The 27619-nt window shown below is 41.0% G+C and overlaps 1 protein-coding gene across 4 annotated transcripts in view; it reads left to right on the top strand.

Annotated features, from left to right (window-relative positions):
- fgf13a (fibroblast growth factor 13a) overlaps positions 1–27619 on the top strand; it is a gene marked incomplete at both ends in the record, with an annotated part of 258707 nt that overhangs the window by 215425 nt on the left and 15663 nt on the right. For all 4 annotated transcript variants that reach the window (XM_084331705.1, XM_084331706.1, XM_084331707.1 and 1 more), the window contains one exon: positions 25866–26061. In XM_084331705.1, the coding sequence (XP_084187831.1) occupies positions 25866–26061 (196 nt within the window). The remainder of the gene's footprint in view (positions 1–25865; positions 26062–27619) is intronic.

Raw genomic sequence — 27619 nt, forward strand, 5'->3', positions numbered from 1 at the left:
ACTAACGAATGCCGTTATTGATAATCAATTAATCAGAGACGACCCCCCCCCCTTCATGCATGCATGATGGAACATAATATACCGATCATATGCATTTGAATTTTTTATTGTAGCGTGTATAGGACGAAATGCCAATGGATTAAGTATAATATGCGTCGCAGCCTATTACTGGCCTTCCAGGAATTACCCTAAACCGCTCTAAATCCATACTTATATTCACCACGGTATAAAACGGGAATGTATGGATGGAAAAAAGATTCCTTTTCCACATCTTGAACGATAGATACTCGATGCCAAATGGGCCATAGTATTGCATATATAGCTATAATATTTAAATAGTCATATGTATCCCGTTCCCAACGTGGCGGTCAATGAGTTAAGGGGAGAGAAAGCCATGTTCAGAGTAAAGGCTGATTAATGCTTGGGGCTCCACACTTTTGGCAACTGTCATTCAACATAAATTACTAATGGCGCACCTCCAGAATACCTCCCTGTCCAAGGAAAGACAGAACACTATCTTTAGTGTAATAATATAGCATATAGCTGAGCTACTATTATAAATACCACATGTACAGCCAGAGCAGCACCAATAACATCAGGGTTAGGCTGTCTGCTCCATACCATTCTAACCACTTGTACGTAGTACTGATAAATGTTTAATACATTTGCACCAGATGTAGCTGAGCTAATTTCCAACTGTGATCCCATGTTACAGATACCAAGAACCGAGGACTAGCACAATACAGTAGCACAGTGGTATTTTATGATAATAAATGGGATTTATCTGTCAATTGCCAAAATAGAATGAATCGTGGCATGTGATTCTTTTTTTTACTCATAACAAAAAATAAACATAGATAAGTGAGAAAGGTATGGGTCACAAGTCACAACAATCCAAAAAACTATATAAATTCCTACGACCAGAAAGACAATTACCAATAGATTAATTCACCATTTAACTTACTTAAACATAAGTGCTTTAAATTCAGACAGTCAACCCACGCCTTCGGTTTCAAGTCCTTCTGCAGGCTGTTCCACGAGGAGGAAGCAGAGAACATAATGGCTTTCTTTTCCATCTCATTCAGAGCGTCTGGGACAGAGTGAAAAAATATCTTGAGATATTTGACGGAATTAAACATACAGGTCGATATCAGGCAACCTATTCCTTAATCCTAACTGGCCTGGCTTATTTTAGTACTCGGTAGCATTGGTGCTGCATACTGACGTAAGAACAGTCAATACTGAGCCCTTGAATGGCAGACGAGATGATGCAAACCTGCTGATTGGAGGCATTCCAACGAATGCTCATAAATCCTGCAACCCTTGCTGACTGAACGGATTACACAGTTGTTTAGTGAGGAGTGCCATGTGTTCTAGTTGCGATGTGTTTGCAGAGACAATCTGAAACTGCCTGTGAAAATTATCAGACTTTCTAAAATGTAATCCCTATAAATCTAATTAATTTAAATGTACCAGCACAAACTAATTACAATTGTGACTGTGTCTTCGTCAAATAGCCTTCACCAAATACCTACATTAATTTAGGCAAATCTAGTTACTACAATATGTATCTCATAGCTATGAAATATGTTACCGCCACATTTATAAAGGATTACAAGATCAAAATTACGCTTAACCCTTTCACTACCACACTACAGACGGTTAACCGTATGTAGTGTGGTAGTGAAAGGGTTAACCTGCTGTAGTGTGGTAGTGAAATGGTTAACCCTTTGTCGTGTGGCAGTGAAAGGGTTAACCTTCCGTATTGCCGCAGTGAAATGAGTTAACCCTTTGGTAGTGTGGTAGTGAAAGGGTTAAGTAAGTTGTTATCCGAAAAAAAAATTGAAGGTGAAATCATAAAGTATGCTAGCTTAAATACTGAGAACGAGGTGTTTCTGATTGTTTTAACATTATAAGCTTTAGTTAACTGCTTAGAGTCCATAGTCTACTCTAGACAGATGCTGCAATCCTGCCACTAAGAGGCAGTTTGATACATGGCCAAAACAAAGGGGAAACAAAGCTGTTAGTAGAGAGACATAACAATGAATGTTTCTCTAACGCTACTCACACTTGTGGTTAGGATGTTATGATATAGTAGAGATGAAACTGCAGTAACTGGCAGTGATTTGTGAGTTATTATTTTGGCTTTGTTTTCTTTAATTTTAGACAGCCTTAGTCATATCCTACACTGTGTGATTATTTTAGTCGGTCTCTTTAGTCGGTCTCTTGCTACACCTCAGTTAATGCTTCCCCGGCATTGTTTTGGGTAAAGGTGCTATAGATAACATTCAGCCACTAGATGTCGCGGTAGAGCATGTCATATATCCAATCAGGTGCATTCCACATAGGGAAATGGGAAGTAGGGAGGGGATACATGCACACAACATGTAAACAACAACATTCATTTTGGACCTGCAAACATTCTTTAAGTGATAAATTCATTAATCAATCATTGATTTGGGGGAAAAGTAATAATTACGCATCTCTCTAAAGGTTCTGTGGATGTATTATTCCAAAAAAGATTACTCTATGTAAAGATTTGATCTATAGCTCCTTTAATGTCCCTCTCACCAGATAAAAGTTTGCCTTTAATCTCATCCCTCTCCAAATATAGAAAGCAGACTTGCATTCAGGTGCAAGGGTACATTTATTCAAATTAAGCTAGCCTTCGACCCTGCTGTGTTAGCTGCTTGATACCAGCAGAACAGTTATGTATGTGGCAATCTGGTGACTGGTGAGACCAGTTGTTGTTTACCAGTGTGCTCCTAGTGATGTGATAGTGGGGAGAGAGCCTGCTCTCAGCTCAGTCAGTTTCACATCATACAGACCAATGGGATTGACATACACTGTGGAATAATATATTAATTAACAGAAATTAATTAATATTGTTTCAACCTCTGCTCGACGAATCCATCTATATTGGGTGACTTGTTTGATTCAGTTAAGGCTTGTATATAGGCTTTGAAGCAGTTATAATGTCAAAACTAATAAATTGCAAGTCTCTCTAGGTCGTCCTTGCATACATCAAATTAACTGACTTATCTACATTGGTTAAATTGTTTCATGAGCATTTTTATCAGGCAGTGGTTAGGAAAAAGCATGTGAACCCTCTACAATTTATATTTAATATTTTGAATCAAAGGCATATTTGATCATAATGTACAGTCAATTGTTAATCGTTCTCACTGGGCTTTTTAGTTATGGCCTGATTCATGTCCACAGATCTCTGATAGATGATTAGATTGATTGATTGAAAATTGTATTAACAGATTGCAGAATGGGTACAATACAGTACGGCTCAATACACAATTGTTAACTCAATCTGTGCCGTCCACGTATATATACGTGTTTGCTCGACAACCGTTGAACGACAATCACTTATATACGTTATTTGGTCCGTTTTCCTTTTTTTCTATTTTAATATTCTATTCAGTGTCACGGAGGTCTATGCTACCGTTAAAAGGCATGGGACCCCAAGGGTGCAGTACCGGCCAGATCCTGCTAGGTGGCAGTATCGAGAGTGCAGTAAATCCTGTTCCAGACTGTGTGTTACATCTAAACCCCTCCGGGTGGAGAATTTTGGTCCAGGCAAGCCTAGCGGTTCACCCGATCACATTGAAACGTGTCCAGGACACTCGATGCATGTGTTGTGCCAGATTATGTCGGGGACCAGATGGACATCAATACTGGAAATCGCGATAAGACAATTGGAATATTCTTTTTGGAATAACCCCGATCAAAGGTATAAGGACTATCTGACGTCAATTTCACCTTGATCCTACAATGATTTCATATTGATCCAGCTGATTCAGTTCAAAACGAATGCCGTTACTGGCGATCAAAGCATCAAAAAACGACCCCCCCCCCCCCCCCCCCCCCCCCCCCCTTCATGCATTCATGATGAAACATAATACCTATTATATACATTTGATTTGGAAATAGTAGCGTGTCCAGGGATGAAACGCCAATGCTTTTAGCAGAATTCACGTAGCACCCTATAACTCAGCTTTTCAGGAATTAGCCCGGATCACTTTGAAATTATACAATATTCACCACGGGATAACGCGTGAACGTATACATGAACAGATGTATTCTTTTTTGCATGTTCGACGGAAGATACTGACTGTCAAATGACCATAGTATTGTCTCCATAGCTATAATATAGAATATAGATATAGCTTTACAAACAAGGTGACGCACCCCTATCTTTAAAGCGTGGCCCAGTAAGAACGGGATAAGGGTAATGGCTGGCAGTGAATGAATTAAGGAGATGCAGACCAGAGAAATACTTCCATCTTGTTTACATCAGGGTCCCCCATTTTCAATTAATAACATTTATGACATACACGACATATACAGTACTGTTACATCCAGACATTTATGACATACAAGATATACAAATATACAGTAATGTTTATTTACAGACATAGTTTAGTCAAAATGGGCAGGGGTGAGGTGGGTTTTAGGAGTAAGGTCAAGCAGTAGTCTGACCAGTTTGTTTTGTGATGTTTGTAATCTTGTTTTTAGTGCCTTTAGAATAGAATAGAATAGAATAGACTTTTAATTGTCATTGCACAGTATACAACGAAATTTCAGGGGAGCTCCCACAGACCGTAGTACATAATACATACATGAACACATAACACATAACACTGTACATAACAGAATATTTTAAATAATAAAGTGCATAATGGGTGGTAATCAGAGATTATCAAGTGCAGTGGTAAGTGCATGGTGCACGTGAGAGGTGATTTGGTACCATGAGGTGCAAGCATAGTCATAGAACCCTTGAATGAGTGCTCCTGTTAGAGTCTTCAGGGTATTCTTGTTTACCAGAGAGGAGATCCGGTACAAGAATCTTGTTCGTTGGTTGACTTTTTTGATTACATTGGTTGCCATTTTGTCACAGGAAAGATTTTCCTCTAGGATGGAACCCAGGTATGTAATTTCATCTTTCCTTGTGACAATATTGTCACCCACTGTAACAGAGAAGCCGTTGGCCTTGCTGAGTATGTTATTTGATCCAAAGAGAATGGACTCTGTTTTACCCAGGTGTAATGATAGAGTAGTTTGTTATCAGCGAGCCAGGTGCAGATACTGCCGAGTTCAGAGCTGAGGGCTTTTTCTTGTAACTTGTCCCTGTCAGAGACCAGCAGGGCTGACTCGTCCGTTCAGATACTCTGAAAGGATGTGGCATAGATTTCTGGCTCAATAATTACCTCAATGTCCAAGTCCAAAAAATCATCCCACTGCCACCAAACGACAAATTCATTTGTGATAATTCTTCTCACAGGTTTTAAATAATGTTAATAAGGGAGATGGAAGGCTTGGAGATGCTCCATTGTTGAAGAGCTAGTGTTGCAGCATAAGACACAGTGGTTTGATCACCCTGTACCCAAACCTAAAGACACTAAAGTAGGCCCCAGACACAGAAATACAGTCATATACCGTACAATTCAGCCACAGACCCACCACAAACCGCCTTGGCCAGTCCTTCGTGCAGGTAGCCATCAGGCTCCACAACTGTGGGCATGGACTGCTGCCAGTTGCTAGAGAGCTAACGGCTTGTGAAATTGGAAACTGTTATACTGTAGTAGGACTGCCTGACTCTTTAATTATAAACACTGCATGGACACTGGTGCAGCATGTTGCTATTAGCGACTTCGGGTCATTGAGAAGCGCTATATAAATAAAATGTATTATTATTATTATTATTATTATTACTACTGTCTGATTGAACGCTGCCATTCACTACTGTTATCACTATTATGTCTATCACCATTATGCTCTATTTCTATCACCATATACCTGTACCCCCCCCCCCCCCCCCCCAATGCTGCTATGACACCTGAATTTATCAAAGGGGATTAATAAAGGAACACTTGACTTGACTTGACTTGACCTGACTTGACTTGACTTGACTTGACTTGACTTGACTTGACTTGACTTGACTTGACTTGACTTGACTTGAGAACAATGGAATATCAAAGCCACAGAGAGACACAGAGCGGGCGGTTGAGGTGACAGGTGCAGACGCTTGCAATGAGGCAGACACGGTAAACAGAGTCACGCGCAGGCAGACCAGATATCCCTGGGCTTGTCTGGAGCTCAGGCAGAGATCAAAGGCAGGACTACGTGCAGACACGGCCTCTAATAGACATTGATTTCCATGTCGTCTTCCCAGAGCTAACCGATGACCAGGTAAACTAAGGGCTTCAATACTGCTGAGACAAACACAACGGAGCTTAAAGGGGAATTTGGGTGTTTTTAAAGCTGGACCCCATTTTTCTGTCATGTGGTCTGTCAAGGTAGTCTATGAAAAGTGTTTCTAAAAATGTTTTTTGTTCAAATCAGATATGCGCAAACACAAACCATTGTTTTATATATTTTACGCAACACTTTGATGAACATTGTTACTCAGCTGATAGAGTTGTACCCTTCCTGATGACTTGTTGTACAGAACTTGTAAGTCGCTTTGGATAAAAGCGTCAGCTAAATGACTAAATGTTAATGTAAATGTAAATGTAGCTATATACTCCCAACAATCTTCAAAATGTTTTCATCTGTATCGGTCCGATGAGCAACACTGAGCAGATATATATCAGAAAACATATGCCGTGTTTATACGTTTGTTTGGCTAACGTTACTTGTTGCACAGGATTGTAGGCTAACAATGTTTCACTATGTAAAAAATCATACAACATTTTATTATCGAACGGCTGGGTGGCGCAGCGGACATTGCGCTTGTCACCAACGCAAGAGACACCGGTATCGAATCCGGCTGTCGGCGTTGCCTCCGGCTTGGGCCGGCCGTCATACTAACTCAATTGGCAGAGTTAGCGGGTGGAAGTCGATGGGTGGTAATCTGGATGTTGTAAACAGCGACTCCTCCAGGTCGGTTGGCTGCCTACACATGTATCGGAGGGGACATACGATGGGCTTCTATCCTCCCTACAACCGGCCAGTGGGGGGCACATGCGAGCAACGATCAAGACAGGGGAGGGGAGAATTGACACGGCTAAATTGGGATGGGAGAAAAATAGAAAAAAGAGGAGAAAAAGTGGATCAACATTTTTATTTTATTATTATCATAGAAATCTGTTTTATTTGTACAGATCATATCGACATCAGTAATACTGGTTACCAGCCATAACTGAAATGTTAATATCGGTGTATCCCTAGCTTTAATTTCTTTTTATTTTATGATTTTATGGTCTCACCAAGTATGCTTTCATGTATTTCAAAATGGTTCAAATTTTCATACTACTACATTCATGAAAAAGCCATACGCATGTTTCACTGTTCTGCCAGAAAACGATGCTTAGTGGACACAAGCCCTAAGGTCCCTTGTTTTGAAAATTATTTATTTTGCATTACTTGAATCAATGCATGGTTACCATGGAAACCTTGTAGAAAATCCTTTCAGACCTTTGGATCTATTCCATGTATGATTTTAGAAAATGGTTATTTTTGTAACCATTCATGACCAAATAAAAACACATTAAGGGCACATTTTCCTACAAGACCCGTTGTTCCTTTGGCAGCCTGTGAGCCTGTTTATAAAATAGAACATGAATGGATATTAAATTAACACAATGTAATTAGTGTTGTATATAGAGATAGAGATAATGGTGATAGAGACAATAGTGATAACAGTAGTCTATCTGGGAATCATTCAGTAAAAAGCAAGGTCAAAATGTTGCTTTTAAAAATCTTTTAACATCAAGAAGCCTCATTATTTCAACTTAGTTTGTTAAGCTTTATTGGCAATAACCTCACCAGTATATAATGCCAAGACGTTGGATGTAATCAATAATGTTAGTAACAGCAATAAATAATAATAGCAAATACTCTAAGTATAGAAATAAAAAGGCAATAGATTTGTTTTCCAAAAGATCTTCTCTGTCTGAAATATTTGAAGCAGAACTATACCAGCTAACTGAAAACCCCTTGGGAACCGTCATTAGTTTTTAGTGTGTTGCGGCACCATGTTCCCCCCCCTGGCTCCGCTCCACAAGTCCTCCTGGCGCCCCTAGCATTTACACAAATGGAGCGTTGTCTCCTCCTGTGAGGTTGTGGCTTAGCGGAGAGCCAGGGGCTGAGCTGACAGGATATCCCTGTAGAGGTGGCATGTCTTACCTGGGTATCTGGTTAGATAATACACTTTCTTTTTCTCTGCATTTATTACATCTTCAATCAAAAGTAAAAGCAAGACTTGGCTTATTGTACAGGAATCACTCCTGCTTTACTCACTCTGCTAAGCGCTCCCTAGTCCAAATGTCCATTCTCCCATTGTTTAGATAGATAGAGATGCCCCCTATTCAACACATGATTGTGACTTATACACATCTGTAAATCACTCAACTCGAGAAACGAGAAATTCATTGGCTTACACTAATTTACAAAACCCTCCTTGGTCTGAACCCTCCTTATTTTATACACCTGTTAAAATTGTTATCTACTCCCCCAACACCAGAGCTGCTCACCATATCTTGCTAGATCCTCCCTGTGTTAACACTTCCTCTGGTGTTTTAATTATTTCCCTTACCTCTGTGGCGCAGGCATGTTGGAACAAGGGGTGCGGCAGGTGCGGCAGCACCCCCTAGTGGCAGCTTCAGTTACTGCACAAAAGTAAAAACGGTATTTTTATATACTGTAACATATAATATAAGTTATAAGTTTATCCTGCTCAAAGCATTTGACTTCACCATTACACTGACACACTTGTAAATACGTTAATTCTTGTTAGATTGCCCGACTGTATTATTTTCCTCGCTGTGTGAAATACTACAGTTGCGTCTGAGGGGAGTGGCCACTGGCGGACAGTGCTCCCTGCTGTCTCGGGTGTCGGTCGGAGAGGAGACGCACAGATGAGAGAGGAGATGAGAATGAATGAATGAAAACTGTATTTAACAGATTGCAGAATGGGTACAATACAGTACGGCTAAATACACACAATTAACACTTTGAGTGCCACTCACGAGATTTCTCTGGTTTTTAATAGTGACGTTGAATGCCACTCACGAGATTTCTCGGATTTTTTCGCGATCTGAAAAATGATTGCATCACCCGAGCCTACCCGAGTATAGCCGAGCGGCGCCGGCGATCACTGTGGAAAAAAGCGCCCCCTGTCGTCTCCCAGATGACATAAGTGATTTTGGAATGGACTCAATGAAAATGAATGGGGAAAAAAATCCGGTACTCCACATTTTCCAGTCCACTGATCCAGCCGGGGTTACCACAGTTCATTCTGGAACCTCAGATCCCCGCTGATCATGGAGTTCTACAGTATCGCGTTGGATCCATACACGTATCGATTTTTTCGAATGGTGATCAGGAATTGGAATATACCAGTTGGATACCATCTGATGTCAGGTAAGGACTCTATGTTATCAGTGTTAGGATAATCAGAGTAAGTTTGATGAAGATATAGGCTGTTTTGTGAAATGTCTTCTTTCGGTTTCACTGTAAAAGTCCGAGAGGAAATCAACGAGGCGATTATCCGTGCGCGGCCGTAATGTGCTTGCGTGCACGTATAATATTGATCATCTAGCGTTTATTTGAAAACTATTCATAAAAAGGCCGACGAATATCAACGTTGTGGAATATTCCACTAAAAGACGATTTTCATAGAATGCTCCAGAATGAGCTGTTTTTATATCAAAACGGGGGCTTTTCTAACTGCTCTGAAACGGAAACGACGCGATAAGAAAACAATCTGCCTTGACAGCACTGACTGGAAAATAGTCTTTGATAATGCGATGGGCAGATTAGACACATAATTTAAAACATAGATTAGGCGATATTAACGTTAACATTGGCGCCGATGGTGGCATTCAGCCGGTAAAAAGGAAAACCAGGCGTGGCGCTCAAAGTGTTAAGGGGATGCAGACCAGAGAAAGACGTTTGTCTTGTTTACATCAGGGTCCCCCATTTTCAATTCATAGTGATCATAGACGCACCAAAATCCATTGCGGGGTGAAAATTTGCAGCAAAACATTAATAACTTTGGAACCGTTTGTGTTCAATTGTATCTGAATCGGGAGATGATCTTCTCTCGTCACAATTGAAATTGTATTTCTCCGTCGAGCAAGAGCTGGCTGGCAGTCTCATATATACGCACTCCGAAAGTCTGTAAACTTGTGCATAACGGAGCAGAAGTCCCCAACCATCGGGTCGCGGACCGATGTAATATAAAACACTTAATTAGCTGTGCATTGATAATACAATTGGTATCAGCTGTGTAACGTCTTAATTTTGGCGCGACAGAGTCGTTGTAGGAGATGCATTCAATCTAACATTGAAGCTAACCCATATATAGAAATTTGTCATACAGACTTGGAGATGGAGCCGAGCCAAGTGAGGTATTCAGAAGTTCAAGTGAGGTTTGTTTGTTTTTATTTCTTCAGGCTTGAAAAGTCAAAATAAAACAATTATTATGTTATTCTCATTTGCCTCACGTCTCACGTCATTTTCAGTTAAAGGGTCATTAGAAATAACTTATTTCAAAGCCATTCTAAACAACGAACGTTCCTCTCACGGCGTTCTGGGGAACAAAAATCTCAGAAAGGCAGCACCCCCTGCCGATGTAAAGTTCCAACGTGCCTGCTGTGGCGTATGTATCATCTGTGTCCAATAGTCTAATCTGGATTGTTCTTTTTTGTTTATTTATTTTGTCCTCTCACCACCGCATAAATAATAATTTGTTCTAAATTGACCTGCCTGGTTAAATAAAGGTGAAATAAAATAAAATATCACTGGTGCCCTGTGTGCCCTGTGTGCCGTGTGTGTGTGTGTGTGTGTGTGTGTGTGTGTGTGTGTGTGTGTGTGTGTGTGTGTGTGTGTGTGTGTGTGTGTGTGTGTGTGTGTGTGTGTGTGTGTGTGTGTGTGTGTGTGTGTGTGTGTGTGTGTGTGTGTGTGTGTGTGTGTGTGTGTGTGTGTGTGTGTGTGTGTATGTGTGCGTGTGTGGGGGGTCTGAAACTAGATATTTAGTTTTGAACTAGTTAGATTTCAACCTCAGATGGTTATTGTATCTGTTAATGTGATTTATTATTATTATAGGCTTCAGCAGCATCACACGGCACCAAAACTCATTCAATCAAGCGCTCTTCGCATGGAGAGCTATACTGTACTACATAACTACAGTGGCAGACGGCATTGTCCTCACAAAGACGGCGCGGGTTTTCCCAAACCAGAAACCTTGGGTGGACAGCACTATAAGAACAGCCCTAAACTCACGCACCACGGCTTATAACCTGGGCAGAGAGTCAGGAAATATGGAAGAATACAAGGCTTCAGTCTACACTCTACGCAAGGCTGTTAAACTTGCTAAGAGGACATATGCTGAGAAACTGGAGACACAAATGGCACAAAACGACACAAGAGGCTTGTGGAGGGGACTGAAGACAATAACTGACTACAAAGTCAGCGCCCCCTCAATGGGGAGCGACGACGCCTCTCTAGCGGACAAACTCAACTCCTTCTACGCTCGGTTCGGTGTAGACAGTGTCGCCGCTAGCCCTCTGGCTAGTGACGTCACTGGCGCACCGGCTGTTGTGGAGGGGGGGGGGGCAACCGCGGGGGGGCGGGGGCGCTCTCTCGTTGTCGGAACACAGTGTGAGAAGAGCATTTATGCAGGTGAACACCAGGAAGGCTGCAGGCCCAGATGGTATAACAGGACGCATACTTAAGTCCTGTGCAAACCAGCTTGCCCCGGTGTTCACCGCCATATTTAATCAATCCCTGGCGGAGTCAGTAGTCCCTGCCTGCTTCAAGATGTCTACCATCATCCCTGTACCGAAGAAACCCTCCCCAACATGTCCAAATGATTACAGACCGGTGGCACTCACCTCTGTGGTCATGAAATGTTTCGAGAGGCTGGTCAAGGACCACATTTGTGCCTCTCTCCCCAGTGATATGGACCCTATGCAATTTGCATACAGGACAAACAGGTCCACTGATGACGCGGTCTCCCAGGTACTGCACAGCACTCTCTCCCACCTTGACCGTCAGAAGGGGGGCTATGTGAGACTGTTGTTCATTGACTACAGCTCAGCGTTCAACACCATAGTCCCCACCAGACTGGTGGACAAGCTGATCGAGCTAGGCCTGAGCTCCGCCCTGAGCGCCTGGGTACTGGACTTTCTGAGTGAAAGACCCCAGGCGGTCAGGGTGGGGGGTCAGACCTCCAACACCATCACCCTGAGCATCGGGTCCCCCCAGGGCTGTGTTCTAAGCCCCCTGCTGTACTCACTCTACACACACGACTGTGTGGCCAAGTTCAGCTCCAACTCCATTGTGAAGTTCGCCGACGACACGGTGGTGGTGGGGCTGATCTCGGACAACGACGAGAAGGCCTACCGGGAGGAGGTTGAGGTACTGGAACGTTGGTGCCAGGACAACAGCCTGCTCCTGAACATTGGTAAAACCAAGGAGCTGATCGTGGATTATAGGAGAGGACAGCGGGAGACACACACACCACTGAGGATTAACGGGGCTACCGTGGACAGGGTGAGCAGCTTCAAGTACCTGGGGGTCCACATCTCAGAGGACCTGACATGGTCAACACACATAAACACAGTAGTAAAGAAAGCGAAGCAGCGCCTCTACCACCTGAGACAGTTAAGGAAGTTCAGAGTATCGGGGAAGATACTCCAGTCCTTCTACTCAGGAGCTGTAGAGAGCATCTTGACCGGAAACATCACTGCCTGGTATGGGAACAGCACGGCACAGGACAAGAAGGCCCTACAGAGAGTGGTGCGCTCAGCCGAGCGTACCACGGGTATTGCGCTACCTCCCCTGCAGGCTCTATACAACAAGAGGTGCAAATCCAGAGCCTGCAGGATAATGAAAGACCCCCACCACCCCAATAACAGCCTGTTCCAGCTGCTGAGGTCAGGCAGACGCCTGCGAATTCTAGAGACTAAGACGGAGAGGCTTAGGCTAAGCTTCTTCCCCCAGGCCATCAGAGCCTTGAACAATGAACATTGAGAGACACAGAAACTGAACTATCCACACACAAGTACATACACGACACGCACGCTGAGCACGCTCACACACTAGCAGCCACTTTAACACTCATGACGCACACACGCACACTTATGGCCAGAGGAAAGGCCACTTAAAGTAGTATAACATCAGGAACAGTGTATTGCACTACTAAAGCTAACTAGCATGTCCTATATGCTCTGTAAATACTAATGTACAGATACCGAGATGGCACACCATGTACCTGTTTATTGCACTGTTTTATTGGATTCTATTAATATGTTGTACCACTGTATTTTTATTGGATTCTATTATATGTTGTACCACTGTATTGCACATCGTCGCGGGCAAGACCAGCCGCATTTCATTGTATACCTGTATGCCGTGACAATTAAAACTCTTGAATCTTGAATCTTGAATCTTGAACTGTTGAGCGGCTCTGAAAGAAATTGTAGGTGGTTATTGATGGTTGGCCGTCTCACTGTGACAACGTTGTTTGTCACAATCTCACGGTCCCGGGGACATGTCATAATTATGTCTTTTCACTGGCACCCACCCAAGGTGTGTCACTTTCAGCTTTAGTTTGACCTGCCCCGAATTAATCCAACAGACTTATCCAAACGTCCTGTCTGGTTGAAAGCTCTGGCGATGAGACCCATTACGTGGGTTTACCCCATTGGCATTTTCAAATGGGGTTATTCACGGTGTGTGTATATAAGATTGTGGGGGTCTCTTTGCCTATATGTGTTTTCACTTGCTGACATCAAGTAGACGTGAGAGGGAGGTATGAACAATGCGCTGTTGAGTAGCACCGGTTGTCCCGGGAGACAATGCCCCCCCAACCCACCGTGTACAGCTGCAGCCCCCCCCCCCTCACTAGGATAATCAATTAGATTCTATATACAAATAAAATAAAGTGTAGAAATCACTAGGGGTGGAACGGTTCACATCACTTTTGGGCTAACGGTTTTCGGTTCGGTTCGATATACGTTGTTTTTTATTGAAGTTTTTATTTGATTTATTTGGCATCCCCTGAACCGTACAATACACAGACGCCCCAAACCGTGGAGGTCGTGCCGAACGGTGTACGGTTCGAATGCGTATCGTTCCACCCCAGAGAACAGCCACTTCATCAATGGTTCAGGCACAGCTATCTGGACATTAACAACTGTCACATACTGTGTACACACACACATACACACATCATCATTTTATAATTCTGAAATGAGTTATTCATATCATGTAGCCTTAGAATACCATTCAAGTGGCTGTATGGGGCGAGAAAACTCACTCATTATCTACTAAACTAAACAATTTTGAACGTGGATGGAATGCAGATCATTCCTACCTCACAATATTCTCACACTGATTGTTATGTCGTTGTAGTCAGTCAGTGGAGGGCAACTGTATTGTTCTGATTGTTTAAACTCAATACCATACTTGTACAGCATGGTGACTGACAAGTCTATTGATTATAATGACTTATTTCATAAAGCTAAACCGACTGACACATGTTTACAATTAATTTCTCAATGCATAATTGAATGCACGCAATGCTTCATCTCATGTTTAATTCATGCTCCTCTGTATCTGTGATGTCACTGTTATCTATGCCATAAACTACTACATTATTCAATACGGTAAATGGAATGAATAGGCTTTTGAAAGTGCGAGAGAGAGAGAGAGAGAGAGAGAGAGAGAGAGAGGGAGAGAGAGAGAGAGAGAGAGAGAGAGAGAGAGAGAGAGAGAGAGAGAGAGAGACGGGACGTTCTAATCACATGCTTGACATGGATCCTTGAATCTTCCGGTGTTTGAGTGTGCGTTGGAACGCGTGGCACTCTGATCCGTGGATGCACTGTCAATGGTCATTGATGCAGTAAGTCTCTTAATTTCCCATTGCTCTTTGTTAGCGGAATAACAACTCTCTCAAGACCTGTGTGATTAGTGTCAGCCTCTATATACTGTATCCTTGAGCAGTTGCTTTACGTTCCAAGTTGAAGAATGAATACTATCTACTAATCTACAAGAAACCCATCTAATACCACAAGAACATGAAAAACTGAACTGAAGATTCGGATACGAGAATATGTTTTATAGTTATTTTAAACAGAACCTTATGAGAGGAGTAGCTATATTGATTAAGAATGTAGTGCAGTTTGAGTTGATTAAAGAAGTGAGATATAAAGAGGGGCGATATGTAATGGCCAAGGGGAAAATGGGAGGGACAGTGAGAAATATCTATTTGAAACAATCTTTGATATTATAGCAATGGAAGGGGAAGGGGTTTTAATCTGTACAGGAGACTTCAATGTAGTATTGAACTATGCCATAAGCACAAAGAGATGGAGAACACACATTAGCAAATATATTAATATACAAATGACAGAATTAGGAATCACGGATATATGGAGAGAAACACACACACTAGACAGAGAATACACACATTATTCACACCCACACACAACATATTCAAGGATAGATTACTTCCTCATGACAACAGGGGACAGATACAGAGTAGAATATTGTAGAATAGGGGTAACAGACATATCAGATCACAGCGCAACATATCTGACAGTGAATCTGAAAAGTAGACGGAGGAACACAGTCTGGAGACTGAACGTAGGTTTATTAGTAGACGAAGTAAAAGAAGACATAATAAGATACAGAGAGGAAAATTATAACAGAGAGGTAGATCCAAACATTCTATGGGATGCAATGAAGGTGGTGTGGGATATTGTGGATATCCTGAAGAACGTTCTCAGTCAACTGAGGTCCAGTTAATAATAAGGTTTATTAGCCAGACAGATAGAAATATACACATAGTATTTAGAGAGCATGGCTGAGGCTCTCGCCCTAGGTGATCAGCTGAAATAACCCAGGTAGAGACCCTGAATGCTGTCGGGAGGAGCCCTATATAGTGGAAAGGGGGAGGAGGGGGTCCCATTTGATAGGTCAAATGGGTGGGGGGGGAAACACAGGGTAGGGGACAAAAGGGGAGGGGAATGTCTTTACATGAGAGTTGGGGAATCAATATATTATTCCACAATTAGTCCGTTTTTCTCTTCATAATGTGGGTGAGATTAATATATAATATATCAGGATTATTTGGAACAAGCAAAATATTGAAACGTGAATAGACATGGTAAAAGAATGAGATCGCTGTAATCCATCGGTTATCAGATAATGAATGAATAGAAAACAATTAAAATAATGAAAATTTTGGCCAATGTGATCTGTTGGTTTACCGGATTATTTAATGAAAATCAATTCAAATCCTTAATCTGGTGGTTGGCATAACAGTTTGAAATGGAAATATTTACATACATGATTCATGACTTGATTGACTGGACTAAGGTCTGTGTTATTTTGATTTCGGAGATGTGGGAATATCACCCTTTTCTTTTATTAATAATGGTCTGATTTAACCACTAAAATACCTATATCAATGAGTGGTCCTCAACTCTGATATCAAACAACAAACAACATAATCATTAAAAGCTATAGCTGTGCACATATCTTGGCCTGGCACTTACCTCCAATCATTCCCGTTGTGAATCAGACATTTAAGTGTTAATGGTGCCGTGGGATATTGTGGATATCCTGAAGAACGTTCTCAGTCAACCGAGGTCCGGTTAATAACAAGGTTTATTAGCCAGACAGATAGAAATATACACATAGTATTTAGAGAGCATGGCTGAGGCTCTCGCCCTAAGTGATCAGCTGAAATGACCCAGGTAGAGACCCTGAATGCTGTCGGGAGGAGCCCTATATAGTGGAAAGGGGGAGGAGGGGGTCCCATTTGATAGGTCAAATTGGTGGGGGGGGGGGGGGGGGGGATCACAGGGTAGGGGACAAAAGGGGAGGGGAATGTCTTTACATGAGAGTTGGGGAATCAATATATTATTCCACAGTGGTAATACGAGGAACATTTATAGCAAAGGCAGCACTACTCAAGAGGGCCAGAATAGAGACATACCAGAACTTAGTAAAGAAACTGAAAGAATTAGAGAAAAAACACCAAAACTCAAAGAACCAAGAGACACTTAGGGAAGTAAAAGACGTAAGAGAAAAGATAAACAAAGAATTACTGACAGAAATTGAGAAAAAGGCTAGATATGTGAAACAGACATACTATGAAGGAGGAACGAGAGCGACCAGACTCTTAGCTAGACCAGGGGTCAGCAACCTTTACTATCAAAAGAGCCACTTTTCCCCCGTCCCACAAAATAAAATGCTCAGGGAGCCGCACAACCTATTTACCAATGAAGATAACACAATGTATAACGTTTTATATATCCCCAAGCATACCCCACATTTAGCATAAAACGCCTGACAATTGCATACCCAAAGTAATTTGCGATTTATTATACTTTATACTTATAGCACACAGTTTGTTGCATTAATGGTATTATAAAGCAACAAATTTTTTTTTTTGACTTTTTAATTGCTGTTTTTACCTGTTTTTACCAAAGGAAAACCTCAAACTCTTATGAAGAGGAGAAGAAATACTGGCTGTGTAGACCTATTTTTTTATAAAACACAGAAGAGGAGACAAAACACTGGTGTCTGTAGACCGACTTTGAAATAAAACTCTGAACTATTCAGGTATATTTGAGTCCTTCCCTTATTTGTGGAACATTTATAAAATAGAAAGTAGTCCACTTTGAAAAAAGAATACCATGTGTAGACCTATACTTTGAAATAAAACACAGAAAAGGAGAAAAAACACTGGCATCTGTAGACCTACTTTGAAATAAAACCCTGAACTATGCAGCTCTATTAGAGTCCTTCCCTTATTTGTGGAAAATCTATAAAATAAAAAGTACATTTTTCATTGTTCGCAAATTTCGCACCACATAGCAGGCATACAGGTAAGCCTTTTGTTGACTAAATATCTTAGTTGATGAAATATTTTTTCATTTCAGTGTCACAGTATGACATCGATCTCCAAAATAAGATTTTTTTTTTCTTTTTTTTTTTTTCTTTTTTTGTGTGCCAGGGAGCCGCAGCTGATTGGCTAAAGAGCTGCATGCGGCCTCGAGGCCGCAGGTTGCCGACCCCTGAGCTAGACGAATCAGAATACAACAGAAACTAAATACAATACACACAATAAAAGACACAAACACAAACAGGTTACTAAGAGAACCAGCTGAAATAGAGAAGACATTTCTAGAATACTATAAGACACTATACACACAACCGAAAGTGGCAGGAGAAGAAGAGATAGAGACATTCTTAGAAAAATTTGATTTACCATCGATAGGAAAGGAACAGAACGAAATATTAAATGCAGAGATAACAGAACAGGAAGTGGGAAATGCGATCAGTAAAGCAAAGAACAATAAGTCACCAGGTAGCGACGGATTCCCTTCGGAATTTTACAAAACATTTAGACAGGAACTGAGGCCCATATTAGACGCAGCATTTAGACACACAATGAAAAAAGGAACAATGCCACCCTCATGGAAAGAAGCCATAATTACTACGATTCCAAAGGAAGGGAAGGATAAGGAACTATGTAGTAGTTTCAGACCAGTGTCCATACTTAATGTAGATTACAAGATGTATACATCGATAATATCCAAAAGATTTGAGACATTTATGCCAGATAATATAGACGAAGACCAGACCGGATTCATTAAATGAAGAAAAACACAGGACAACATAAGGAAGACAGTGCAGATAGTAGAGGAGATACAAAAAGAAGGAGGAAGTGCAGTACTAGTTAGCCTGGATGCAGAAAAAGCATTCGACAGTGTAAGATGGATATTCCTATATAAAGTATTAGAGAAATTTGGACTAGACAAAAACGTGATGAAAACATTTAGGGAATTATATCAAGAACCAACAGCAAGGATTAAAGTAAATGACAACCTGACAGACCGGATCAAACTAGAGAGGGCTACAAGACAGGGTTGTTGTCTTTCGCCGACGATCTTCGATATATTCATCGAACCACTGGCTCAACTAATTAGACAGACCAAGGACATCAAAGGGGTGGAGATAAGGGGAACAGAACATAAATTAGGACTGTTTGCAGATGAAGTGATAGTATATATGAGACAGCCAGACACAAGCTTCCAGACACTGATGGATTTACTGACAGAATATGGATATTACTCAGGGTATAGACTTAACGTAACGAAGACACAGACCTTAACATTGAACTACACCCCAACGACAGAGATCAAAGAAAAATACAAGATTAAATGGGATATGGACAGGATCAGATACCTAGGAGTGAATATTACAAGAGGGGTGGAGGGACTATATGATGCAAACTACACACAGATTAATCAGAAAATAAAAGAGACCTAGAAAGATGGACAGTAATGCCTTTAGACTTTAGCTCAAGGATCGAAATGATAAAGATGAATATATTACCAAGGTTACTATACCTATTTCAGGCTCTACCTATATTAATACCACAAAGCCAGTTCAGGGAATGGAATAAACAGATATCAAGATTCATATAGGGGGGGAAAAGGCCAAGGATCAGATATGTGACTCTACAATTACCAAAGGAGAAAGGAGGGATGGCAATACCCAGTTTAGAAGATTACTACTATGCAGCACAGCTGATAATAGTAGCATGTTAGTGCAACGAGAATTATGAAGCCAAATGGAAAGACATAGAAACAAAAAAGAGGGACTCAAAGTGCAGGCACTAATAGGAGACAGGGAGCTATACAGAAGAAAGGAACAACTAATAGACCCAATTACCAAATTCACTATAAATATATGGAACAAGATAGTAAAGAAATACAAGCTAGAAAAAGAATCCAGGATACTGAGATGGATAATGCACGACAACAAATTTAAACCAGGGATAGAAGATCATGGGTTCAAAAGATGGGAGAGGGGGGGCATAACAGCAATATGTACAATGATAGAAGGAGGGGAGATCCAGACTCTACAAAAATTGAAAGAAAGATTCGGACTAGAGAATAGAGACCACTTTAGATATTTACAGATTAGAGACTACTACAACAAGGAAATAAAACTAGACCAAGACAAAGATCAGAATGGGATAATTAGGATAATGGTAAAAGCATACGAAGGAAGGAAGGGGGGGGATATCAGCACTATATCAGGCAATAATGGACAGCAAGGACATCACAACCATATATATAAAGGAAAAGTGGGAGAAGGAATTAGAAACGGAGATAACAGAAGAAGAATGGTATAACATATGTAAGATACAACACACAACCACAGGGTCAAGGATATGGAGGGAGTTTGGGTGGAAAAACATAATTAGATTATTTATAACACCAGAAATACAGGGCAACTATACACCAACACAGAAACCATGCTGGAGAAAATGTGGACAGGAAATAGCAAACCACACACATATTCTGGGGATGTCAGATAATAAAGAACTATTGGGAAGAGATAGGAGAGATAATAAATGAAATAGTAGGATATGAAATACCCCAGACAGGCCAAGTATTGTATTTAGGGAACTTAACACAGGAAGGAATTCAGGGGGAAGACAAATACTTGATTAAGATATTACTAGTAGCAGCCAAGAAAGCATTGACGAAAATGTGGTATAGAGTAGAAGCACAGACGAAAGAACAATGGACAGAGATAGTAGGGGGGATACAGGAAATGGAGATAATCACACATAGGCTGAGGCTACAAGACGAGAAGTTTGAGTCAAAATGGGAGAAGTGGGAAGAGTATAGGAAGAAAAGAAACGACATCGCAGGAGAGTGAAAAGGAGACAAGAAGAGAAATAGAAATAGAAATGAAAATAAACTATGAAGGTACCAAAGAACCCATGTCACTTTATTCTTTTATATCTTTTTGTTTTGTTTCCCTTTTCCCTTTAGTTAATTTATTTTAGGTCAACTCTTCATTTGATTTTGATATTATTTTCTACTATCAGCTATATATTTTAGTTCTTATCTGTCGAATTGTATTGTACTGTCTTTAATAATTTTTACCGCCAATTGTAATGTTGTACGTGGATGTTTGTTTGTAAATCAAGAAACTGAAAAAAAAGATTTAAGTATACAAAAAAAAAAAAAATGAATACTGATGAATAAAGGATGAATTATGAATTATAACCCTAGTGATATTGATTGATTGATTGATTGATTGAAAAGTTTATTAACAGATTGCAGAATGGGTACAGTACAGTACAGCTCAATACATACAATTGTTAAGGGGATGCAGACCAGAGAAAGACTTTCGTCTTGTTTACATCAGGGTCCCCCATTTTCAATTCATCATAAATATCAATCAATGACCAGGACCACACCCTTCTGCTTTGCATGTAAGCAGGTGTGGTTGCCGCTAATCATCCTCCCAATGCTTCTTTCGCATAAAAAGAAACTAGGAACAACAGGAATTGAAGCAAGACGCTTTGCTAGTAATAATATACCTATTGGACAAAATGGGTGAAGCTCGCGCAAAGCCCTGATAAATGCCCTTAAAAAGACCAGAGTAGAGGAATAAATCACGTCCCTGTTGAAATGTAGGGATCAGTGTCGAGACTTCTGTGTGTAAAAGCGCAACAGCCATGTAAATTCAAGCGAGTCAGATACGCTAAAAACATGCATGCATAACCTCACAGCTGGCTAGAGCCGCTCCTAAGATGAGGACAGAATGGGAGAGTAAAAACCTAGAACACCTGATAAAGGGGAAGACCATGAGGCTGCTGCACAGATTCCACTAAATCCCTTCTGAGGAGAGCAGAGGAGGCATCTATCAACACGTGGAGTGTGCCCTGACCCTGATAGGCGGCGTCTGTCCTGCCTGTGTAGCTGAAGGCGATGCCTTCACACAGCCACTGTGGCAGGCGTATTTTGGACAGAGGTCTGTGAGGTTCTGATGATATCAGGTATGATACCTCTACTCTCGAGCTTCAACCCTTCAGAGGGGCACCCTCTCTCATGGCAATAGGGAGGTGGAGTGGTTACGTCAAATTGTTTCCAGCCGGTCCACCTCGCTTGAGATGTATTTCCAATGGACACATTTCTAAATCGTGAAAAATAAATAAAATAAAATAATTAATAAATAATAAATAAAGCATGAACATTGGCATGGTGTACCTTTCTGTGTGTATTCATCCACAATCTATAGCTCAACATGAAACAATTTGCAATTAATCGTAAAATAATTACGTATAATTTTATTTCAACCAAAAATGCTTAAACGATAATATTAGTGATAGAAGGGAACTCATTTTGTGCAAAAATGGAAAGCTTGCCAATGTTCATGAGGCAGAATTATTACAATAGCCGATAATACATTTTCCCAATGATAAATCCCTATACGGGTGGACAGCGCAGGAAACTAAAGTGACGTCAGACTACACCTCCCTATACCCTGAGTGCTGGTTCTTACAGCACTCTCATGGGAACGCCCTGAAAAGGGTCGTTGAACTGCAGGAGCCGGCTGGCGCCATGGCTTGTCTCACCATGCTAAGTCACGGAGCTTGAGAGGATGACAAAATAAGACCTGCGGCCATGTTAATCTCCAGTGCTGGCGGCTCTGCCAGTGGGTGGCCCTGATAAAGGCTGGTCAGTTGGTGGAGCGGAGTCCATCTTTGGTTTAATGATGAGTCAAGAAGCATCTTCTTATACAGTGCCTAGATGCTACTAAGCAGGAGGGGGATTAGCGGCTACCTCACCTGCTTAAATGCAAAGCAGAGTTGTGTGGTCCTGGTCAGTTATAGGCAGCGATGCGTTGCTCATGCGACGAGATTGCACTCCGGGCAACCTAAGTTTTGTGAGCAGAAGCATGTGCACGCGTGTGCACACAGGAATGCGCTGCACTCGACTGATGCGCCAACTTGCAGTACACACCTGGCTACTTTGCATATCAATAGCGCCGGTCGTCAGGTGTTACATTCCATTCGTAGAGGCAATTAGGCATTGTTTTTAGTCTCCCTTATGCGAGGGAACATTTATGCGCATGCGCGGGAGCGCGCACACGCCTGGGAGCGCGCATGCATGTGGCGTCATTAGCGTGCGTGCAGCCTGTGTTGATATGAGCATCGCAACACTGGTTATAGGTGCATTGAGTGAAATTCTTTCAGGGAGCGCTTATAGGCTTTGATTGATTGATTGAAAAGTTTATTAACAGATTGCAGAATGGGTACAGTACAGTACAGCTCAATACATACAATTGTTAAGGGGATGCAGACCAGAGAAAGACTTTCGTCTTGTTTACATCAGGGTCCCCCATTTTCAATTCATCATAACATATATGACATACATGACATACAGATAGACAGTACTGCTACATCTATACATTTATGACATATCAGATTTGCAAATACAGTACTGTTTGTGATACAAAAGTGTCCAGAAAAGGAGTGTATATACATTTGGCGTAGAAACTGTACATTGGAGGAGGTTGGTTGGGTGGGGTGGGGTTGGGTGGGTTGGGTGAGGGCTGTACATTGGAGGTGTGGGGGGGGGGGGGGGGGGGGGTTGGGTAGGGGACACACACACATTTTACACTGTACATTGGAATATTGACAAAGCCTTACTTAGTCATTTACTGTACAACTAGGTTAGGTCTCACCTAGCCTAGCCTAACGTAGGTGTTTTTTGAGAGTGTTTTTGAAAGTGGGTAGTGATTCACATTCCTTTACAGCTTTAGGCAGGGCGTTCCACATTGATGTGGCATAATTGCGAAACGTGTTTAGTCCCTTGTTTGAGCCGAATACGGGTGGCACCAGGAGCAGTCCAATAGGCAAAGCAAGACGCTGAAGCCAGTATGAGATATCGTTTTTCTGAACAAATAGATAAATGGACTAAATGATGCATTATAGAGTATGGAATGAGGGATTTCTTGTGCCTATTCGTTCTTGATTTGGCAAGTTGTTATAACAGAGTTATTTTCAGGTAAATATATCCAGAATGAAAGTGTCAGTGATATTATGGCTTCACCCTGACCTCCTCTACAGCAGATCCTATGTGTGAACGCAATAACTCGAATAGCTTTCGTTCAAACTTTTCAAATTTGAGGTGCACATTCTTGACCCCCCTAGAGTAAAGACGCTATTGTTTTTGGTGACCCCATGACCTTTTCTCTAGTGCCACCATAAGGTCAAACCTTCAATATTACGGTCATGAAACTGATATCCAGAGATGTGTCATGGATAATACATTTGCCCTAAGGATCTCTGAAGTCCAGCATACAGTCCAGTAAAACAGCAACCTGTTTTACTGTTCTACCATCCAGAGTGTTATCCAGTACTGCATCCTTGTCTGGTATAACATCACGGTCCAGGCAAGAACCGTACTTAGGCTTAGAACCGCCTCAAAGATAATCGCAAATCCATCAAGATTTCTGGAAAGTTTCCCTACAAATGTGTTGAGAATGGCCCATAAGATCATACAATATCCCTCACATGTATTACACACAGAATACGCGCTTATATCCCCACATACTGTAGGCGCTTCAGATCCCCCAAGTGCAAAAACGTTTTGTGCCACATTCAATAAGCCTACTTAACAATAAGGAAGGATAGAAATGTGGTCACAACTTACACAGTGCAATATAAAAGGGCTGTGCAATACAAAATAACCTTGGACTTATGGGACAAAATTAATAATGGTTGGGAGGGAAGGAATAGGTTAATTAAATTGTTTCTCCCTTGTCTGTATGTCTGTCTACTCTGTAATATGGTTAACATGTGATTTTGTTTTTACTTAATAGAAAATGTGCCATAATCAAACAAGCTAGCTGGCTGCTGTCATTGCCAACAGCTAGACATTTGCAAGTCATTGTGAGAACATTACCTCCAGGAACCAAAGCATTCATTACGAAAGTTACATCGTTGATGTTTGAAATGTCTGAGCTCCCACGTTAGCGGTTTTGCTTTTACTTTTTGCGGTTTTGCGAATGTGAGATAAAGTGAGCAAGCTGGCTGCTGTCATTGCTAACAGCTAACACTAGCGGACCAGGCAAGCGTTTTCCTGGAACAAAAGCATTCATTCTGAACGTTACATCACTGACACTTGAAATGTGTGAGCTTAGTGAAACAACATAGAGCAAACGTAGAAAACTTGGCTACAATGTAACACCTCCCCGGTCTCTCTTTCTTCATTTATCTTTTCTGTTCTCCCAGCTGTTTACAGACTGTTATGCTACCTGGCTAACTAGCGAGCTGTACCCAGCATGCCGCTCAACAGTTAATAGGGTCCCCCCTCAATACACTAAATACGTGCTGGTAAAAATAATGGAAAATATATTTGTTGAGACAAAATTACATGGATTTTTTTTACATGGATTAGGCTAATTAGCTTTAACAATCCTGATTCCTGAGCCTATTTTATTCAAAAGGAAGATATTGATTTAAATATGTATATAGGCCTATATATACACATATATATGGATACATTGTATGTAATAATAAACAATGTCATAGTAACGGATCAAGATAATAAAGTAGCTATAATGAGTTAATAGATGGGTATTCAGCAGGAGGTGTCAAAGAGGCAGCTACCCATGTGACCCAAGGATACTAGTAAAATATTTTTAAATATTCAATTGCAAATATAGAATCAATTTGTTGTTGTTTCATTTACATGTTTATCTATTTATAAATGAATTGTTTAGATTAATCGACTAATCAATCAAATAATCTACAAAAGAATCCTTAGTTGCAGCCCTAATTTGAATATTCAAAATTCGATGCTCATCCCTAAAAAGAACTACTCCTCAACTGTTCAGATTAGGGACATGGTCATGGATTGATATTGCCGGCCATTCGGGGATGTACCCAATGTTGGTCACAGCAAACACTAGCAAATGTCTAGTTTATCATTTCTAATCTTTTTTTTTCTTCTAAACTTCTGCCCCCCCTCCACCCCCCACCCCCATCTCCGACCCCACCTCTCTCCTTCCCACAGGAACACTTCACGCCGGAGTGTAAGTTTAAGGAGTCTGTGTTCGAGAACTACTATGTGACGTACTCCTCCATGATCTACCGGCAGCAGCAGTCAGGCAGGGGCTGGTACCTGGGTCTGAACAAGGAAGGGGAAATCATGAAAGGGAACCACGTCAAGAACAAGCCCGCCGCCCACTTCCTCCCCAAACCTCTGAAAGGTAAAGAAGGTGTAAAGACCTCGGTTCACCTTTCAGCTCTGTCCATTTGTTTGAAGTAGATGCTCTTCGAACTTCATATACTTTTGTACGATTTGTTTGGCATGAGAACGTTATCTGATTCAACCTGAACCTATTAACAAGAATGAATGAGGATTCTCTTGTCATTCATGATACCAGTTTTCATTCTGAATTGATGAAATTGAAAAGGAGCTGACCCCCACCCCTTCCTCATGTTTAACTGTTTAACGTATAAAAAAAAAAAAAAAGTGAAATGATAAAATTCATTGAGGGTATTCAGCAATGGTGCCCTTCAAACACTGTGGGCTGGCAGAAGGATTGTTTGTTTAAAACCAGATCTCCTTGAAAGAAAAAAAAGCACACCAGATTTTTTCTTTGATTAAATGTCCCTATTTCATTTACCTACTATGCTCTCCCTCACGGCTTGGTATTATCTTTCTAAGCGCAGGAGAAAGGCCCTCTGTGTGCCTCTCTGCCCCTTAGCTTTAGCAGAAGCAGTGGGGTGGACAAACCAATGGCCGCTGGAGCTGGCCACACTACTTCACGCTCCACTGGACCCAGAATGGAGGAAGAGGCAGAACCATTGTCTGTGGCTAGAAGCAGCGGAATGATAAAGTTCCACACTTTGAATAGAAGCGACTAAGGGCGGAATCCACAGAGAATGGATTGCGCGAAGCAAATTGCATTAGCGGAGCCTGCTCTGCCTCTGCGAGCTATCCACGAAAGCACATTGCTCGATGAGACACCAGCGCAGACACGCCCAATATGTGTGGCTGCGAGCAGTCTGCACTCTGCACTCCTGACAGCGCTCTTGGCAGAAATGTGTATGTCGAAATGTAGCGCGCTGCCAAGTTTAGCGCACTGTCCAAAAAAAGAAAATTAGAAATCAAGAAATCAAGATGGAAAGCAGTAAAAAGAAACTTGCAGTTAAAACCAAGAACGGCAAACGACACATGCCATTAACTCAACTGGACTGTCATACTATTCATTTGCACTAGCAGTATTGCACTTGGGACGTGATGCTCTAAACTCAATTTCGTTGGACCAACAATGACAATAAAGATTCTATTATTTTGCACTCCTCTATACATTATGAAGTAAACAAAATACAATACAAAATGAACGGAATACTAAAGAAAATAGATCTTATGAGTTATGAACAGTATCTAACTTGTTCGAGAAATATAAAGCTGAGTGCCAATAGCCTTCGCAACGCGTGATTTAGAAATAAGGCTATAGCTGACATTTCAAATGCTTGGTTCTGAGATGATGATCAATACAGTAAACATTTATTTCTGATATAGGTGCTGATCAGCAGTAATGCAATGCCATGATTATTATTATTCTGAAGTTATTATTATTATTATTATAATTATAATAATAATAATAATTATTATTATTATTATTATTATTATTATTATTATTATTATTATTATTATTATTATTATTATTATTATTATTATTATTATTATTATTATTATTATTATTATTATTATTATTATTATTATTATTATTATTATTATTATTATTATTATCATTA

The sequence above is a fragment of the Notolepis coatsorum genome (genome assembly GCF_963971535.1).
Source record: "Notolepis coatsorum genome assembly, chromosome: 16".
Classification (NCBI taxonomy): domain Eukaryota; kingdom Metazoa; phylum Chordata; class Actinopteri; order Aulopiformes; family Paralepididae; genus Notolepis; species Notolepis coatsorum.